At 35.0% G+C, this 21,351-nt stretch overlaps 1 protein-coding gene across 2 annotated transcripts in view; it reads left to right on the forward strand.

Annotated features, from left to right (window-relative positions):
- Positions 1-21,351, forward strand: part of LOC138709022 (polycomb protein Sfmbt-like) — an 83,902-nt gene that overhangs the window by 38,687 nt on the left and 23,864 nt on the right. For both annotated transcript variants that reach the window (XM_069839482.1, XM_069839483.1), the window contains 5 exons: positions 4,079-4,285; positions 7,820-8,084; positions 11,274-11,391; positions 12,032-12,347; positions 16,771-17,073. In XM_069839482.1, the coding sequence (XP_069695583.1) occupies positions 4,079-4,285; positions 7,820-8,084; positions 11,274-11,391; positions 12,032-12,347; positions 16,771-17,073 (1,209 nt within the window). The remainder of the gene's footprint in view (positions 1-4,078; positions 4,286-7,819; positions 8,085-11,273; positions 11,392-12,031; positions 12,348-16,770; positions 17,074-21,351) is intronic.

Consider the following 21,351-nt stretch of genomic DNA (forward strand, 5'->3'; position numbering starts at 1 on the left):
AATAATGTGAGCAGCACATGGAAATCTTACTGAGTAGACACATTTTTGTCCACTGTACATCCAAGGTCATGCTTCAACCACTGTGAAACAGCTTCTGCAAGCAATTTTGTAGCCATTCTGCCTGACCAATAGCACGTGAAACTATGATCCTTTTCTCTCTATAGATTGGAACCTTGAGTGCACATTGACATGTACCATCATCCCACTCCCATTTTACTACATCATGTGGTCCCACTGCATTTCATCCAAATAAATAGCCCAGTATTCTTTTGAACGCATTTATTAAGTTTATAGAAAAATGGTGTTCATATTGCCAAGCAGCAATCTTCGCACCTCCCATTATATAATCTTCTACTTTTTAAATCTGATAAATATGAATTCTAATGAAGTCAATGATACACATAGTGTTCTCTTTCTATATCAGAATTCACTAATTTCCTTTGTAATTAAATGTTAAGTTCGTGCATAGAAGTTACAGATTTCTCTGTGAATTAAATCACATGCAAAATTGCTCATTTTGTCAAATTTCTTTCACTTGTTTCTTTTCCTGTGTAAGTTCTCTCTTTCTCACAATCTTGCTCTTTATTTTCCCCGTCAGTGTTACAGTGTTTGCTGTTTCGTTAATGGATGCTTTCCCCAGTTTTTTTCAGCTACATAGTCATTAACGTTGAAAACAAAATTTTGAGACTGTTTGGATAAAGCAGGAGTAACTCCTTTCTTACACAGATTTCTCAATGTTCTAAGTTTATGAATCGTAATTGGTGTGGCTACAGTTTATTCATTTTCATTTGCATATATCAATGGTCTCCTATGTTTAGAATAGCAGTCTTGTAAGCATTAAATGAGCCGTTCAGAGCAAAAGTGGTGCAAGTCAAAATTGGGTAATGAGGTTTAAAGTAAAAATTCTGTAAAATACAGTGCAAAGTAGCAATTAATATGGCCTTTCTGCTATTCACTGACTACTAATAGTTTAAATAAATTGAATATTAATTGCTACTTTGCGCTGTATTTTGCAGAATGTTTACTTTAATCCTCAGTACTCATTTTTGACTTACACCAATCTTGCTCTGAACGGCTCAAATATGAATAGACTACAGACTCAATGTGGACTGGTAAACGACTCATATTTTGTACTGATCTCTGAGTTACTGACACAAATTCGGCATTGGCTAGATTTCGGGATATTATCAGCCAAATACCACATCAATGTGCATCTTTTTTGCTTGCGTGCCCCACACATACGCATGCATGCGTTTTTTGAGTTACGGGCTGCCTGAACACAGCTGCTTACTGGAGAAATGCATCCACCACAACTGGAAAAGGAAAGATAGTCACCATGTATACCTTACATCTGCATAGGAAATTCCTATTAACTTTCATAAGCTCCTCAGGTGTGATTTTAGCAATTTCTGGTCTGATATTTTCTTTTAGCTTCTCTATTGTTTGCAGGTTATACTGTTAGACTTGGTTTTTTAAGTTTTCCTGTAAATAAAAATCTCAAGGAATCAGATTGGGGCTATGAGCTGGCCACAGTCCATATGGATATTTCTATCTTCAGTAACTTTCGCAATACAATTATATGATTCATAAACAGTGTGTTCAGTAGCAGAGTCCTGCTGAAAGAATGACTTCTGGCATTCTGTGTCTGTTAATTGTTCGGAAAAAATTTGTATTGTCTCTCCTCAATATCTTTCACCATTGATAGTGTCTTCATAAAAAATAAGTCCTATTTATGTAGTGGCATAACTAGCGAAGAACAAGAAAAATTAGCACACAATTTACACACATTGAAAGCACCAAGTAACACATGAATGCGCAACCACTAGCTGACAAAGCTTCCCTCAAACTAACTACAAACGGCTACCTGCACATGCATTACACGACCTTGATGCTGGATTCTCCCAGTATGCAGCCATGCTTAGATGGCCTGTAGCTCAAATAACTTTACTGGGTATATATGGGCTATTCCATCTCAAATCGACCGAAATATAGAGAAAATTGACCTTGCAATTTTTAAATACAATGAAACTTTTTCTGTCCATAGACAACTGTGATATAATGCTTTGTGCAAAGTTTGAGGCATCAAAACTTAATAGTGTTTAAATTAATAATATTTAAATTTATCGTATTTTCATAAAATTAGCAACTTTAAACTGTTGTGGCTCCGAAACCCTTTCACCCAATGATCAAAATCATGGTTTATTTTGATGCTGAGAAGTTAAAGTTTATATTGACATGTAAACAGTTTTTCTTACTTTTTATGGAAATGGAGAAATTAGATTTTTCTTCATTAAGACGCCTTTGGCCACGAAAAAATATTTTTAAAATATATGGTTGGATTCTGCATTGAAAGTACAAATAAACATATATTTTTACTGGTGGTACGTTGATAAGAAAGTATTGAAAATATCAAATAAAGAAAATAAATAGTACGCGTGTGAATTAACCAGCTGACTGTGAGGCGGGAGATAGCCGAGGGAAGCAAGGCCAGTAGACATAAACACGTGATGTGTCGCCTAGCAGTCATGGCTGTGCTAGCTTTATCACAGGTTTTCATAAACACAGGAGTAAAATGACGCGCAATGTTCGCTTATCTTTAGCTCTCGGCCAGTGTGTGCGGTACTGCGCCGTTCAAGTCTAGGTGTGTGAAAATAATTTATTTAATACCCTCGAAACTTATTGCCGAGCCACTAAGCAAACAATGCCGAATCCCTCTTAATAATGCAAGGTTTTTTCTCAATATTTTTTTACATTTTTACGAATGGCCAAAAAGCCTAAAAGCAAGTAAAATCAGATTATCTGTCTCTCTGTGTACAATAAAAATAAGGATTACTTCTTAACATAACCTACCAAATGTCAGCTTCAAAATTATCTCTCGTTCAATGTACTACAGTAAATGGTTCCAGAGTTCTGAGTGCTGAAAGAGGCCTGTTTTTATAAAATACGTGGTAAATTTGTCGCTCAATAATACGAAAACCGTTTGACTTTCGCTAGTATATTTTTGAAAATGCACTCCCCTCAGCACCTTGTATAAGTAGGGAAAAAATTAGAGTATAAAAATTGCGAGGTTTTTCACTGATCGATTTCATATGGAATAGCCCATACAGGTATTTTATTTCACATTAATCTGCTTTAAATCTGTTTTAACATCACAAATATTACATGATCTCTCAATTAAAGCTATACTGTTTTGGAGGGAAGCCATTGGTTAACTAAGTTGGAGTGTTTCAGTCTCTTGTTTGATATGTTAAGCTACAAATTTTGCATTTGACCGATTTGCAATTAATTACTGCTGATTTTTTTCTTTTACTCTAGAAAAAAATGTTATAATATTTAGTAAATATATTTTACACTTTCCGGACATATACGAGAATCATTTCAGAAGTTTTCTGTATGATGGCAAATTGTGACAGTAGTGCTCTAGTGCATAGGATGTCCAAACATTTGCTAAGACCATGACAATGGTTTACGACTCTGATGATGCATGAGAGTTGAGTAATGAATCATAAAACAGTTCAGTGCAACATTATGTACTCGAACTTGTGTACCTTAATAAACGTCTATGTTTTATTGGGGAAAATGACACGAGAGATGCGTAACTTCTTAAAATACCTTTATCTTGTACACCATGGCATGAATCTGTGCGATAATTAGTGTAATGCTAAATATAAAGGGTGAGTTAACATGATCTTGAGAGTGAATTCCAAGCATAGTAAGTTCAGCGAGTTTCTGCTATTCAACTCCACAACAGAGGTAAGAATTCTGACTCTGTAGCTGGAGGGAAACAAAAAACTCTTGTGTCATTATCGAGCACGAATTTTCAGTGGTGCACACAAGAAGGTGCATCTTTTTTGCACATTTGGTCTATGGATGAAGCGTATTTACTTGAAGTGTGATTATGTTGAATAAAGGATTTTCTCCTTCAAGTTTTACAGCATAAACATATTTAATTTTCCATGTGCATTATCCTCATACAGGAAACTCTTGAAATGAACTTCATAAACTTTAATGAAATTTCTCCTTGTGTAAGATTCATACAAACGCTTTCAATTCAATTGTTGTATTAATTTTGTTTCAGTTTCCTCCTATGGAAAAACCTATTAAAGCAGAAGCAAAAGTTGCTGATGTACTCGAAACACCTGCTCCTCTTACTCTCCCACTTGATGACCCACCAAGTCCCGTAATGGTAAAGAGGAATCGTTCAGAGTTGGCAAATACATATGAATGGAAAAGTCAGCTATCAGAGTCAGGCTTCATTGCTGCGCCTGTCTCATGCTTCAGTCATGTGAGTTGCTCTCTTTATTCTGCCAAGGTTTAACAGGATTTTGTTCATAGGAAATTCTTCCATGATATTATTGTATTTTGGTGTATTGTACGAAGGCAAATCGGAAAAAAGTGAAAATGAATTTTTTACCCACGAAATACATTAGATAGGTTCCAGGTTAATATATAGTGAAACCTCTCCTTACGGACACCCCCAAGATATGGACACTCCTCAAATATGGACAGATTTTTATGTTCCAACTGAAATAATGATAAATTCAACTCTCGTTTACAGACACTCTCAGACACGGACACGGACAGCTGTTTCACAGTCCTAAAGCTTGCTTTGCCTCCTGACTGCGGACAGAACTTAGTTTTCAAGACCTAATGTGTTACAAAAATGAAAAATTTAGTTTTGAGAACTGTACAGAAATTCCTTAACATGAAAGAAGACAATAAGGGTCTCGTAGGCTACCACTAGCCCAGCCGGCTACCCCTTGTTAGCTGGAAGCGCATGGATAAACAGAGTCATAAAATTTAACCTGTCTGATGAGTCCAAGGTTTCCGTGATTGTGAAACTGTATTCGACACATGATTGAGTTAGTAGGACTATTCTTTTCTCTTCAACCAGTTGTTCAGTTTCGAGAGACATGGCACCTGAACATAAAGGTTAAGTTGAAAACTGTAAATTACAGTACTGCATAACTGTAGACATAGAATAAAATTGCATGGCACAGTACTGTATTTTCCTTTTCGATCTTATCTACTGTAGTTCAGAGTTACTGTAGTATACTGTATTTAGAATTAAACTACAGCAATACATTTCATTTAAAATGTGAAGGGATACATAATGGATATTATAAATTTACTGTTAGAGTGGGGAGGCTCCCTCCCAATAAAGGACACCTCCCAGATGCGGACAGATTGTTATGTCCTTTCAGTGTCCGTAAATGAGAGGTTTCACTGTAGTCCATTTCGAAGTAGTCCCCATTGAGTTGTATGCCCTTGGACCAATATGTCTGCCAGTCCTGGAAGATGTGCTGGAACCTGTCTTTTGACATTTTCTTCAGAACTACTGTTGACAAGCCGAAAGCTCCAATTTCAGATGAGGGAACCAAAAAATCACACACAGAAAGGTTCAGACTATATTGTGAGTGCATATACATTTGATGTTTTGTCTGTTGAAATATTGGACAACAATGTGAAGGTGTGCATTATCGTGGTGTAAATACCAATCAGATGGATGCAGCTCAGAGCATTTTCGTCCTATGTGTTTTGCTAGGGTATTGAAAACTGTCATGTAATACTGCCCAACAACTGTGGCATACAGGTGGATTTCATATTGGTACACCATTCCATGGTAGTCGAAAGGAGGAAATCACTATTACCTTTCCCACCAATGGAACAACCTTTGCCTCCTTTGGCATCGAGAATTGGATGATTCCCTGCCTGCTCGCATGTTTGCTACCAGGATCGTAGTTGTGAAGCCAACTCTCATCACCAGTAATGATGAAATTCAGGTAGACCTTGCCATGCTCTGATATCAGATGCTGAAGCTCGCAACACACCATTTGCACCTGATCCTTTTCAGATGTTAGCAGTAATATGAGAAATGTTTAATATGTCTGTCACTTTATCTACTGTTATTTGGCTGTCATCCCAAACAATGATGGCAGCTGTGTTAATCTGATACACCATGGTGGCTGGAGTGCCTAAACCACCTTGCTTTATGGTCGAAACACGACCCTCCTTAGACTGTTTAAACCACCGAAATGTAGTTAATTGTGCCTGCTGCAACATTTCATATGATTGCATGGCAGATTTCTGCAGACATGCAACATTTCAAAGTTGCATACTGGTCATTATGAACCGACTCCATTTCCTGTTGGCACAATCTTGTCAGACATATTCGCAAACATGCCTATAATTTTGTCCACTAATCCCACGAGATCCATTCTCACAAAAACTTTTTTAAACACTATATGTCCACTACATGACAAAAAAAAATTCATTCTCTTTTTTGACTTGTCTTCGTGTTTTGATTTACTAATTTACTACATGTCTCTGGTAAATGTTTCCTTAATATTGAACAAATTGGTTTCACTAGAATTTACAGAGTATCTGGGTAATTTTTACTTGGAGTTGTAAAATGTAGCGAAATGTAAGTGAAAATTCCATTTGCTGAAAGCCCTTATCATATATATCAGATTGGTCATTCTCATGTTATGAAATGGCAACATAAAATGAGAACAACCACCAGAGCCTCCACCATCGAAAAGGAATTTTTTGGTAATGACCGCTAGATGGAACTACAATTGGTCCAAGCAATTCCATAAGGGTTATACTGTAATATGATTTCTTTTGCAGTCTCTATATGATAGCTTAGTGAAATTGATAAAAGTGATTGCCTTGAGGCAATGTTATATGTGATCAGGACTGAAAGATAAATGTTCATGAAACTTCAGTGTCATCATAACATAAATTGTGCTGACTTATCAAGTTAAAAATTCGGCATTGTGCATTTTAATAAAAATAAAGGCAATGTATTCTTTTGAAAACTATTGTTTGGAGAATTCGACTAATAAAGATTTATCTTACTTTTGATGTGAAACTTAGCATTTCTCAGTGATCTACTGATTCCCATGTCTGTCCCTGGACCCAAGTACAGTCTCAATGGTTCAAATGTGACTGGGGCATTAGAATTTCAGATGTACTACCAATCATACATTAAATTAAATTTGTGGCACATAAAGAACTTGGTGTCAGAATCGAGATTCTTACTGTATCATGCACCTACAGTTCCTATTTTCAGTTGTAGATGGCTTTGTCAACTGACACCTAATGGTATCCTCTGGTATCTAAAAGTAGCAATGTTATGAAAATTGCTTGGTATTACCCATTACAGATGCCATAAGATTCATGGCCCTACACATGTATCTGAGGAGATTGTGTAATCTATTAATAACTGGGTATACATACATAGAAATAATGCCAGAAACATAACTAAAAATATCTAGGAATAATTTCAAACTTGAATCTTTAAAAGTTTATGTAGGTACTATTGAATCTTTTAAGACTCCCATTAATATCAGTTTTTGCCATAAATGATGTATAGGATATTGGTTGTACAGAAAATTAATACCTTGTGAGATAAAATGTGCTTATAAATTTGCGAAGCTGACAAAACCTACATTAGAGAGTAGGGGAAAAACTAATACCATTATTTTTACATATTTGTAAATAATATCACAACTGATTGTATAAATGTTTGATGTGCAATTAATTTGTGACATATGGTAGAAAACCCTATTATGGTAGTAATTCAATGTAATGCATTTTTTTTATACAAAGATCCAGCTGTTAGAGATATTTTGTAGTAATGCCTAAGATTTATTCATGAAACTTCTATTTTGTGAAGGTGTAAATGTCAATTGCTGAGTTGTTATCAGTTGAGACATTTTAAAATTGTTTAGGAGGATTCAGTTAAGGTATTTTAATGTTACATAATTTGTAATTTACTCTTTACATGTTATAATTAATAATAATCTGTTTACAGGCTCCTCTTGCAGATTGTTGGGAAAATATTACTGTAGGAATGAAAGTTGAAGTAGAGAACACAGACTGCGATGATTTTACAGAATCATTCCCTGATTCATTCTGGGTTGCGACAGTTCTGAAGATAGCTGGGTATAAAGCTTTGCTTCGTTATGAAGGCTTTGGTCAGAACTGTAGTAAAGACTTTTGGGTTAGCCTTTGTTCTAACTCAGTTCATCCTGTAGGATGGTGTGCCACAAGAGGGAAACCTCTCATCCCACCCAAAAGTAAGAATCTATTTTATTATTTATAATTATTTACACATAAAAATATTTTTAATGCATGCAATTTTTGTCGATTGTGGTAACATCTCATTAAAATTTGAGTAGTAAACATTTCTTCTTTGTCAATGTATGAAATATGTGTGAATTGATCTCTGTTGCAATTTAAGTTATTTATTGTAAATTAAAGTTTGAAAACTATTCAGTGAAGTGCAAAAAGATGACCGTGATATAGAAAATATATACTTACAGCTTTTAAGGAACCCGGAGGTTCATTGCCGCCCTCACATAAGCCCGCCATTGCTTCCTATCCTGAGCAAGATTAATCCAGTCCCTACCATCATATCCCACCTTTCTCAAATCCATTTTAATATTATCCTCCCATCTACGTCTCGGCCTTCCCAAAGGTCTTATTCCCTTCGGCCTCCCAACTAACACTCTATATTTATTTATTTATTTATTTCATCAATCTTTGTTCACATCATGGCGGATTAGATGTATTCTAGTTCTTAATCCGCCATCACTCTCAATACAAATATAATAAAAACTAATACATTTTGAACCTATAAGTATCCTCTGTTTATAATAATAATAATAATAATAATAATAATACACAACTAATAATAAGTATAGCTCTTGTATTTAAAACTTCTACTTTAGCTTTTTCATTTTTTATGCTCAATCTCTTAAGAATTATTCTGTTAACTTCATTGAATACTCTTCGTAGTTTCTTATTGTGTGACTACTCAACATTTATAATTCCATCTCCGTTAGAGCTTTGACTTTCTCTTCCCATCTAATTTTAACTCTGAAAAGAAATTTTCCTAATTTATGCAGATTTCTGGCGTTTAGATGACCATTCATTCTTTTATAAGCTACTATAGCGTTTATTTGTAGAAATTTTTTATCTACCAAACTGTGTCTCAAATCATTTGTTGCCTGACACTTCAGCGCAATATGCATTGCGTCTTCAGCTAGTCCACACAAAGGACATTTATCCTTCTCTACGTTCCCTCTCTTATTCTTGAGTCTCCAGATACCTAATCTCCACTGTGTCATTCCTGTTCTCTCTTCCCTTGAATTTAGTCTAACATATTCTTCCTGTTCCCAAAACTGCTTAACCTCCCTATAGTATTTTAGTGATCCTAGATCTTTAATATTACTAAAAATATCTAGTTTCGAAATTTCGTTTGACCTCTCTTTTACTATTCTTCCAATAGTTTTCGTGTTTATAGACCCTAGTTCTCTCCATAGCCAATTTAGATCTAATCTGTTTATTTCTCGTTCCAGCTCCTTCAGCCAATTCGATTTCCAATTAGCAGCTTTCATACAAAAGATACATGTTTTCATAACTGCCGAATCATTCCTACACAGAATATTATCTAAATATTTGATTTTTCTTTCTAGAATAATTCCCAGACTCGAATTGGTTCCCATCTCTAGTAACGCTGCCAGGTTAGATGCATTCTCCGGTATTCCTAGAAATTTTTTACACATTTTGGCTCTTACTTTATCGATGTTTCTGCTGGATAACCTACTACCCCAGATCTCAATATTATATAATATTTTTGATTCTACTAGTGCATTATAGATGTTCGGCCATTTATTTAGGCATCTGTCTACTGCTTGGAGTGCATTTTTACCTTTATTCCGTGCCAATTCATTTTGCAATTTCCAATTTCCCCTACTGTCTATTATCACTCCTAGGTACTTAACACTCTATATGTATTTCTGGATTCGCCCATATGTGCTACATGCCCTGCCCATCTCAAACGTCTGGATTTAATGATCCTAATTATATCAAGTGAAGAATACAATGCGTGCAGTTCTGCGTTGTGTAACTTTCTCCATTCATGTTTGATTTCGTAACAAGCTGTTTTTTACGGTAATGGGTTGTTAACCCTTTGCATACCCCCAATCTGGAGGACCACCCCTTATTGGCTGTCCACGACTGCTTATTCAATATATTCGCAGCTACCTTCCATATCTAGAAAATATATAAATTTATAAAATATGAATTCAAAACTTTAGACTGAAAAATGTATACGATTTGACAAAACATTTCTTAGACTAATAAGAGGAGGTCGTAGCCTGGATTGCGGTATTTTAATAAAACCCATCCCATCTTGTAGAGTATAAAGACTAGATTCCAATACACGTAGGTGTTTGACGTAAATGGTGAGCCATTTTGACAAAAAGTTACTTTAAAATAGTGTTTAGATTTCACGTCTATGCTGTACATGCGATTTTTAGATCAACATTGATGCTGAACTGAGTAATGTGTATGAGATCCTGGGTTTATCAGTCAGTATTCTATTGGCCAGTTGATGATAGTTCAATTGTCAGTGTGTCTTTCTGTTAGTCAGTATTTGATCAGACATTTGGTCATTCGTCAATCAGTTGATAGGTTAATCCACCAATGTGACTTTCTGTTAGCCAGTTTTTTTAGATTGTCAGTCGATATTCAGTATGTCAGTTAGTCGGTATTGAGTAAGTTGATCAGTTAGTAATCGTACAATCAGTTATTCATTGACCAAATGAATGATTGACTTACAGGCGGACCAATAGGTCGACTTACCAAGTGACTGACAGATCAATCTAATGACTGACCGGTAGACAGACCTTATGATCAACTGGCCACCACCCAACTACTGACTGACTGAAACTTGCTTTTATAACAGAGTAGTTCGTATTGTTGAGGCATGCAAAGCTGAGTCAAATGATCAATCAAAAAACTAAATGACAATTTTTTATTGACTAATTGTCTACACTTTTAACATATTGTGTATAGGCCTTTGTATTGAAATCTTCTCTTGAAATCCTACAGCAACTGGGTACAATTTTCATTAAAATTTCGCGTGTTCGGTTAAGAGTTGCATTTTATGCAAGGGCAAGAACCACATTGTCTATTAAATAAGAATAAGAAAAATAATATATGGCAGTTTTGTATTGAGCTGTTAGCAGGCAAATGACTTAACTATTCATTGTTTAATACCAATATCTTTGTAACATTTATTTATTAATTTTGTAAAGAAATATTTGTAAATGGAATGAAGAGACAAGCTTGTAACTTCATACTTAAATATGCAATTCGTTCGATTTTTATATTAAATTGACAGAAAAATTAAATTAAAAGTATAATACATTTATACATTCATTAATTACTGTATCAGTCTTTTTGTTGTTTCTTTGCAGCAATAGAAGATAAGTACAAAGACTGGAAGGAGTTTCTTGTTAAGCGTTTGACAGGAGCTCGAACTCTGCCCTCTAACTTCTACAATAAAGTTACCGACAGCCTTGTGTCTAGATTCAGGTACAGTACATAAACAAATATAATATAAAATAATGTAATCTTAGACTTATACTTTTCAGAGGACTGAATGCCAGTGGTGTGACACAATCTGGAACATTTGAACAAAGAACTTGCTTGTATTTTATTGTTCTCTTAAAATAAGATTATAGTGAACTACATTAATATGGAATGAAACGTTATTTCTTCTTCTATGTCACTGGATAATTACTTTTTTGAAAATGTACAAGAATTCGAACAGAATAATTACCTACCAAGAGTGTCAGTGGTGTGACTTCGTTGATTTTTTTTTATCACATTATGGTTACAAACGTTACAAATAAATTTAAAATTCTTCAAAATTCGTTTGCAGTTAATGAATGTCACAAATATTAGTTTATATTCAAGTTAAATTAAGTTTGATTAGAGAAGCATTTGTAGGTTATGTGTAAATATTTTGGACACTTTCTCATGGGCAAGCCTATATGATTAATGTATTTTTATATTCAATTTAACATTATTCTCTTTGCTGTGAAACCCAAATTTTAAATTACAAATTGCTCTTAATTTATTTTTTTAAATCTCGGCTAATGCATAGAAGGTATTATTAATATTAGCCAGAAAATGAATGATTCTGAATATATCTATGTTGTTATTTCGACAGATGTGGATTGAACTTAGAAGTAGTGGATAAAAATAGAATCTCTCAAGTTAAAGTAGCTACAATTGAGAAAATTGTTGGGAAACGGCTTCATGTCCGCTACTATAATGCAGAACCAGATGACAATGGTTTCTGGTGTCATGAGGATTCGCCTCTCATACACCCAGTTGGATGGGCCCGCCGTGTTGGTCAGACCATAGATGCTCCAGAAGAATACCTTGAACGTTGCGAGGAAGGAGCGTGGGGTGAAAATGATGCTACTGAAGAATACTTTCATTCACCTGTATCAGGTGCATGTCCTTCTGGAGTTTCATTTCAGGTAAGCATATCAAGTTCAAATTATTAGAAATTACATTCTTTGTATGAAAATCTAGTTTGTAAAGATTTACATGCTTCTGAATTGCTAGACAATGCTCCACAAGATGATTGCTTTATTGTGTAGCAGCAACAACAGCAGCCTGGAATCCACGCTCTTGGTTAAAATTACGTAATAATGAAGACAAATGATTTCTTTCGGTTTTCTTTCCAGTTTTTTTCTCTTTTGCTTTAGTGTGAACGAAAGTAGCAATTTGGTGGTGTAATTAAAATTCCATTAATTTCTTTCTCGTTTGAAAAAAAAAATCCCATTAAAAGACAAGTGACCAAGTGACTTGTGTAAGGATGATAGAAGTTCCTTTAAACATTTTCATAAGAGACCTCATAAGTAACGGATTTTCAAAAAGTCATACAGAATAGTTAACATTTTCAATTTCTAGGCAAATATAGAATTGAGCATACCTTACCAGAAAGGAAACGTCTTTGAGCTGTAAAATATTAATCCTAATCCACAATGGATGGATTAGTGACCGATTAATCCAAATGATGTCTCATCTAGAAAACACCTAGAAAAACAGGAACATCCCTTCCCCTGGGCATGACGAGAGTAACAAGAAGAATAGTTCATGAGAGAGAATTTGGTATCAACCTCAGGATTTAAAGTGGTATTCAAAATGAACTCAATGACTGTAATTCATATAGTAAATTAAATTCGAAAAGAACTTCCCTATGAATTTATATCAATTTAGACTGAATGAACATTGGATTGTACTTGTTCTGTCAGTCTCAAATGAACACTGTACTGTATTTACTGTTTTGCTGTTTGTACCATTCAAGAGAGATTTGTATTTTAAGAGAGTGGGATGTTGATAAGAAGCTAAACTGTCAAGCCTATGATGGAACTCTGTAATAGCAGGTTCTCAATGAGGTGTGCAAAACATCATAAAAGAAGAGTGCGTGCAATGTAGATTCATTGTTATACACAGAAACCCAATTTGGTGCTCTTGTATAACTCGAAAACAATAAAAGTGAGTTTCTTCATTTACGATTTGACTGCCTTCCATATGTATTTCAGCAAATCGTCAAAGAGAGTTAGGTCATGCGAGATGAAGGTCCAAAGCACTTCAGGCATGCATAACACCATGAAACTCACCCCAGAGCTACAGCAACAATAGCATCCCATTTCAGAGACGCACATTGTTGATAACGACGAACAATAGGACAGTGAGTATGTTATGGCGTTACAGGATTGGTTAAGAGACCATAAAACCATACCTTTCTCTTTCTGTTGTATTGGTTCGACAATTTAAACAAGGGTCTATAAACAAATCTGTAACTAATATAAACTTCTGCAACTATGAAATAAAAACAATCATATCTAATGTGAACAATCTGTGAAATGGAGAGACAGTGAATGAATGTATTAATATTGCCAAAACTTCCAACAATTTGACAGCAGAATCATTTCTAGCACTTAAAGTGTTAAAATATGAAATAATTTAAACAGTAATACTGGAGATGTAAATATGAGTGGATACTTTGAAAACTTCCATTTTGCTGAATTATTGGATGAAAAACTATTTCAGGCATATACGAAAACTTCGCATGAACGAAAGTGAACAAACAACTCTGAAAATATACCCTTTGTGAGTGAACAATTGAAAAAGGACTGGTGAACATATACTCCAATGAAACCGAACATCTACTACCACAAATACTGCTGAGATATATTTTCGACGATGAACTTGATAAAGTTTATGTACAGACATCTCGTTTAATTCATTTAGTTTTTACATTTCCAGTGACAAGATGTTTAATGAAAAAAGAATGGGCACATTAAAATGCATAAAAATATTTTTCACAAACAAGCAACTTAAATACAATGTGATAGAGAAATCTTGACTAAAAGAGCTTTCAAACAACCAGCAGAGCTTCTGGGATCATGGTGTTATCGTTTACAGAGAGGAAGGAGCAATAAAATTTAAGGTAACCCTTAGACTCCCTAGTTTATGAAATCTTGCTTCACTGCTATGAGGGGTAAGATGTGAAATTAGTTGAATAAATTTAGTTTCGTAAAAGCAGATATATATGTAACAGTTTCCCTAGTGTGAGAGATGCCTTAATGACACATTCTGAGCTGAAACTTTGTCTACAATGTCATGACAGTGATAATATTCTGATAGCTGTTACTAGTGTCAGATTTGCTGGAATATTTCTGACACTGATAGTGTGAGGAAATTAATTTCTGAAGTGCAGATATATGTGAAGGAGAACTTAACTATTGCTGATGTTGGGATGATCAGTTTTTAATATTGAAGTTTAGGATTAATGTTTATCTTAAAACTTTAGTTATATTTTATGAATCTTGATCATATAGACCATATTTACTCGCATAATAGACGCCATTGCTTAATGTACGCACTCCAATTTTTAACAGTAATACATACATAAAATCTCCACATAATTTATGCATTAAATTTTCAGTTGCTACCTGTGGGAATATATAGTCGTAATGTTAAATACACTTCTCATATATAAATTTTTAAAACAAAAAGATAATTTATTAGGATTGGTAAAATGGATTGTGATTGGTTCTTTTTAATAATTTAAAAACTTTCACTGTGCTATGAGCAGCATTAATGTAAGTGTTGTCTCTTCATTAATGTCAATTGTTGTCTCTTGTAGTGTTGCTTGCTTCAGTGTGTTCTGTGGTTATTATTGTGTTTCTTTATAATGGATCCCAATAAGTGTAAATATACAAATTACTCGGCAAATTTTCAGATAAAAGTAATTAAATTTGCAGAAGTTCACGGAAATAGGCTGCCAGTTGAGACTTTACAGTTTCTGAATGCAACATGCGTAACTGACGAAAACAGAAACAGGCACTTTTGGAAATGCCAAACAAATCAAGAAAAGCATTTCGAGGTCAGAAAAGTGGCAAGTATCCATCTGTTTAACATGAACTATTGGAATATGTAACCGAGTAGCGTAATAATGGAGTTGGTTTTTCACATGAAATGTTGCAATACAAAGCATGTGAAATCCCAAGAAGTATGGCATCATTTTCACTGAATTTAAAGCAATCAGGGTATGGATATGCCATTTTATGAGAAGAAATGACTCTTCACTTAGGAGAAGAACATTTCTTTGTCGGATGTCACAAGGTTTTGAGCATAAAATTGTGAAATTTCACAGGTTTACTATTCAAATGAGGAAGAATAAAAACTATTTGTTGTCACAATTAATAGGCAATACGTATCAAGCTCTTGTCTACTTTGATATGCTGACTAAAACAATAATCACTAAGAAAGGAGAAAGTAGTGTACTAATATGTATAACTAGTTACAAGAAAACCTGCTGCACAGTAATATTAGCGGTAATTGCAGAGGGGAGGAAATTACCACTGTGCTGTCTTCAAAAGAAAAACCATACCGAAAATTAGGTCATTTCAAGGGATTCATGTTACTGTGTAAGTTAAAGGGTGGGTGGATGGATGGAGATATAGTATGTGATTGGGTGTGGACAGTGTGGTAAAACCATCCTGGTGCTTTACTTTGGCAGCCGGCTCCTGGTGTGGGACAGTTTTCGAGGTCATCTAGGTGACAACACAAGGAAAATTATTTCGGAAATTAAAATTGATATTGCAGTAATCCCTTCTGTTCTCAAACTTGTAGATATTAGCATAAACAAACCATTTAAAACGAATGTCAGGAAACTGTACGGGCAGTGGATTGCAGATGGGGTCCAAAAAATGACACTGACAGGAAAAATCCAGCGACCAACAATAGAAATGATGTGATTAGACGAGATAGTCTTGGGACATATCGTCAGCATTAGGCCTAGTTACAAAAATCAAACTAATCAATCTTCTTAATGTATCCAGCTGTTTGCTGACAACATAAAGTCCACTATAGTCCACTGTAGTCTATTCAGTTGTTGTTTTTCACGAGAAATGAGGGGTATTTTGATGGGTGTTCGTTATAGATGCCTGTTGCTAGTAGCCAGAGTCGGGGTGTAGTCAATATATACTGCAGGGCTGTGTCTTCTGCAACTGGTACTGATAATTTTAATTTACTTCTTTTGTGGTTTATGAATGGACAGTATATTAGTTACAAAAAGATTCTTTATTTACTGATCGTAAGTGTTCGATATATTGATGCTCTTGAAGTCGTACAATCATTTTTAATATTACTTGAATGTACGATGTCAAAATCAGCTATAATTATCACGAGGGGTGTCAGGTAGTTATGATCTTTTTCCCCCTAAAAGTTTTTCCTCGCATATAATACGCATCCTGGATTTTTAATAAAAAATTATGGAAAAAGTGCGCCTATTACGCGAGTAAATATGGTAAACAGTATTGTTTATATTATTTATGTGCATGTTTTTCATATCAATTTGTGTGGTTTTTGTTGTAATGATTACAGGAAGGTATGAAACTGGAAGCTATCGATCCTCTGAATCTTTCTGCTATCTGTGTGGCAACTGTGATGAAAGTCTTGAGAGAAGACTATGTGATGATCCGCATTGACAGTTATGATGAGGATGCATCAGGAGCTGACTGGTTTTGTTATCATGCCAGCTCTCCTTGTATCTTCCCTGCAGGCTTCTGTGATGTCAATTCAATTGCCCTTACTCCACCAAAAGGATATGAAGCTGGAGAATTTGATTGGTCTACATATCTGGAGGAATCTAATCTTACAACAGCTCCATTAGTTCTCTTCAATAGGGTAAATTTTGGTCTTGTTTTATTTTTAATTAATGTAAATTACAGTACAAGTATTTTCCAATCTCTGCACAATTCTGGTATCTTGTAGAATTTGTTTGTCATTTATTTGAGCATACTGCTGCCATATGTGTAATTCATTATTCGGTATTATGTTGAACACTTTCAACTGCAGGAAGGATTTGTTGTTTGTGAGGTGTTATGTAATGAAATAAGAGAAGATAGCAATGATGATGCATTTTGAGTATAACACTATACGTACATTCTCAAGCATATTGCAAACTTCGATCTAAACGTAACAGCTAGGAATCATTCCATTAAATGCGACCAATCACAGTATGTTCATGTTCGTGCAACCATAACAGCTTAAGATTAGAAGCTTGCTGGCACTAAGTTTTTAAGTTCATGTTAAAGTGGATATTTCGGCCAGTTGGAAAGAAGTGATACAGTATTGGCTTGCACACACCTACACATTGTGGCGTGTCACACTGTGCTAATGTTTTTTCTGGCCTGCACTAATTAGTGTGATGCAGTGTGGCATAGCACAGCACAGCTAAACAAAATGGATTAAAACTACATTCTCACCTGTAATGTTTCCTGGTGCGTTATTTCCCTTCAGACATTATCACATAGGCTATTATTGTAACAATATTTGTGGCTTTTGTCATAAATGGATATTTCTTCACTTAATTAATCAGTTTTTCACAATTCATTTCAATTCCTGACCTTTAAAGGAGTTAAGATGCACAGATAGTCTATATAAGAAGACAGCTGACTGTTAAGTCATCAGTTTAGTCCCAAGTGGAAATGTCTCAGCATCTACCCAACAACATCTGATTCTTCCTGATGAATACCAATTGCACTGCACTGTGCCATGGCGCATTGCTCCACAGACTCTCATTTAAATACATTAATATGCTACATAGTTAACCTGTGGCAGGTTTTTTAAATTTAATTTTAATGTGAGCAGTGCTTTGTTTTGCCACACTAACTCACCAAGTGTCTGATAGAGATATTTTTTAAACAACGTGTTTTGTTAGAGGTATTGTTTTTAAACAACACACAGCTTGGTGTGACTACACATATAGTTATAACGTTTTGTCAACTAAAATTCCACAGTGTGGGAAATGAGACATGTAATCCTATTTCTATGGAGTATGAATAAGAACTGGCAACATTTCAGCAGTCCATATGGACTCCAGCATATTAGTCATAGGCTAGATTGCTGTATAACACATTATTGGTGTCAGAGAAATCCCGCGTCAGCATGTTTATTTATAAAAGAAACCTTTGTAGAGCCAGTGGTAATGATCAAATCATGGCTACTATATATATACACCCACACTTTTTTTATTTATTTTACATCTCATTACATTGATTACAAATACAAAAAAAAAAGTACAAAATATTTAGGAGTATATATGGATAATAAATTAAATTGGAAGAATCATACCTCCACAATTGTTAGCAAAGCTGGAAAAAGAACAAGTCTTCTAAAACGACTAGCTGAAGCTACATGGGAAAGTACATAAGATACACTGAATACCACATATAAAACTTATGTAAAATCAGTATTAAAATATGGTAGTGAAGTACTAGCCACAGCAAATAAGTCAACCCTACAAAAACTTGGAAGCAGCACAAAATAATGCACTCAGATTGATATGTGGGGCAATAAAAGACTACCCCAACCTTGTGCTTACTCCCCTGAAACCTCGGAAAGACTTTAGAATTGCCCTGTGTAGGTGAGTAACAAAACTTTTTGAGTTACGAGGAATTTGATACATCATTTGTTCCCAACACAGTCTTTTCTTTTGTGCCAACTTTTAACTGCCAAGTGTCGGCTCTACTGTCCTACAGAAATATAATGTACCAGCCTTGTTGTCCCAGTAAAATAACTTCTGTCTGTTGCATTTAATTTTATGTAGAACATTGTGTAAATGTTTATGTTTCTGTAAGAAATGTTAAATGTGTGTGTGACACTGGAGTAAGTTTATTCTCATTATTAAGATGAATAAGAAGAAGTCTGATTACATTAGAAAATTATCTAATTGGCGATGTATGCAATGGAGGGGGGGGGAACTGGCCACCTATTATCTCCTGGCCTATTTGTCTTATAAGTGGTGCCATGTTGGTATCACTTGTGAGGCTCAGACCTGTCTTTGGACAGTTGACTAAACAAACAAGATGAATATCCATTAGACTTCTTTTGGTTGAGTCAATAAATAAATGCCATTCTCTTGGTTCGTAAAACTATTCTTAGTCGATCAATCAAACCAGGGATATCACAAGTTCCCCTTCCTTTACGAAAAATAGTTTGAACTCTTCTTCACGATTTCTGTACCAGTTAAAGGTTATTGCAGCAACTATAGGATTTTTTTTCATTATTTTTCTCTTCTTCAATAGGACAGAAGGCTCATTCAATTCTGATTGATTGAAAGGATATTGATTCTCATCTTCCAAATCTTGCAAAAATTTTTAATCTTCTATATCGAGATGAAAGCATGTTTCCATTCCTAACTTTCTGTAACCTCCATGGTTGCAGATCCCAGTAATAGTAGTGTATTCCGGAAGTTTGATATTTGATCCACGATAAGATTTAATGACTTTTCAGTTCTCCAGGCAATCTCTAGACTCCAGTATATTTAGTTGTTATTGGGTCGACCTTGTTGGTGTAATGGTTATTGTGCTTGCCTCTGGATGGCTCAGGATAAGTTGGAAAAGTTTCAAGTTCCACTTCAGGGAAATGAGGAAGTAAAGCTGTTGTCATCATGATGTAAATTTACTGCTGTCATAGATGAATGATGTGTACCTTGTTTTACCGTGACAACGCTTTTTAGTTCTTTTGGCACTCGGGTTATTGTATTAGTTGTCTCTTTGTTTTATGAAGAATTTTAGATAAGGGCGCAAATAGCCATAGTAGCTGACGCGCCCTTTTTAAACACTACTTCTCTAGATGAATGAAGGCTAAGTCCTATGTCAAGACATGCCATTACTCCCTTTCTTAACTCTTTTGATGCATGTATTACCTTGGCTGTGGTCATCTCTGTTGGAGAAGAGTGGAAATATGTTGTTTCTTAACCTCATCAGTCACTGCATTCTGTATGTACAGTAGTGGCAAAAAAAAAACAAGACCAACTCTTGTAGCTGATTTCAGAGCCTTGTTCACTCCAGAGCACGATAGACTGGTAACTAAAACTTTCGTGGTTCGAATCCTGCCTGGAAAGGAAACTTTTTTTTGTTCCTTATTCAAATTTATTCCCAATACTTTTTTATTGCAGCAATATTTTACTACTTAACTTATTATTCCCAGAACATGAATTTTATCAGCAATCGAAAAGTATTGGGAATAAAGAAGAATATGTCGGAAATGTTTCACTTTCTCCAATTGACATTCCATTTTCTAAGAGTTCATGGCTCCACTCACTATCTGCAAAAATGAAAACTTCAATATGTAAACTCAAGCATAACAATTGAACTTCAAATAAAAAATGGCAATCAATAAATAAACCCATAGCAACCAGAGTACCAGTACACGAAACAGAAATGCTACGAGCTTATGTACCAACCCAACAATAAGAAAAAAATTTTTATATTCATCAATGAAAATCCTCATCAGCTTCATAAACAACCTCTTCACAGTGAAGAAGTGACATGTAGTGCACAGTTTCGTTTGTCAGCATAATTGGTCCAAATTTTTTTCGTAGATGACTAGGGAAGAGCGTAACACTGACATCAGCACAGTGTGCACATAATCCATACATTTCTTATTATGTAAGTGCCATGCTATCCTAATGTAACTTGGTTTCAACAAAATGAGCTACTGCCTACACAGCAAATGCCTCTATGGCTGCTATAGGATTGCTTTTCCCATACCGAGTTATTTCTAACATAGGTAACATTTCTTGACCAACAAGATCTCGCAACATGACTTTTTTTAATGGAACACTTGAAAGTTTATGCAACTTGCACACACAATACTGGGGACATGAAAGCAAAAATTTGAGAAGAAATATTGATTATTTGGCGACATATGCTGCATAGGATCATAAGTGATCTGTATTGTTGATGTGAGAAACGTGTTCACAAGAGTGGAGCCAACCTGGATAATATCATACTTAAAACATAAACTGTATAGTTTGTGCTTTATATTGTCTAAGTTATACTTACTTACTGGCTTTTAAGGAACCCGGAGGTTCATTGCCGCCCTCACATAAGCCCGCTATTGGTCCCTATCCTGAGCAAGATTAATCCAGTCTCTACCATCATATCCCACCTCTCT

This window comes from Periplaneta americana, chromosome 11 (genome assembly GCF_040183065.1).
Source record: "Periplaneta americana isolate PAMFEO1 chromosome 11, P.americana_PAMFEO1_priV1, whole genome shotgun sequence".
Classification (NCBI taxonomy): Eukaryota; Metazoa; Arthropoda; class Insecta; order Blattodea; family Blattidae; genus Periplaneta; species Periplaneta americana.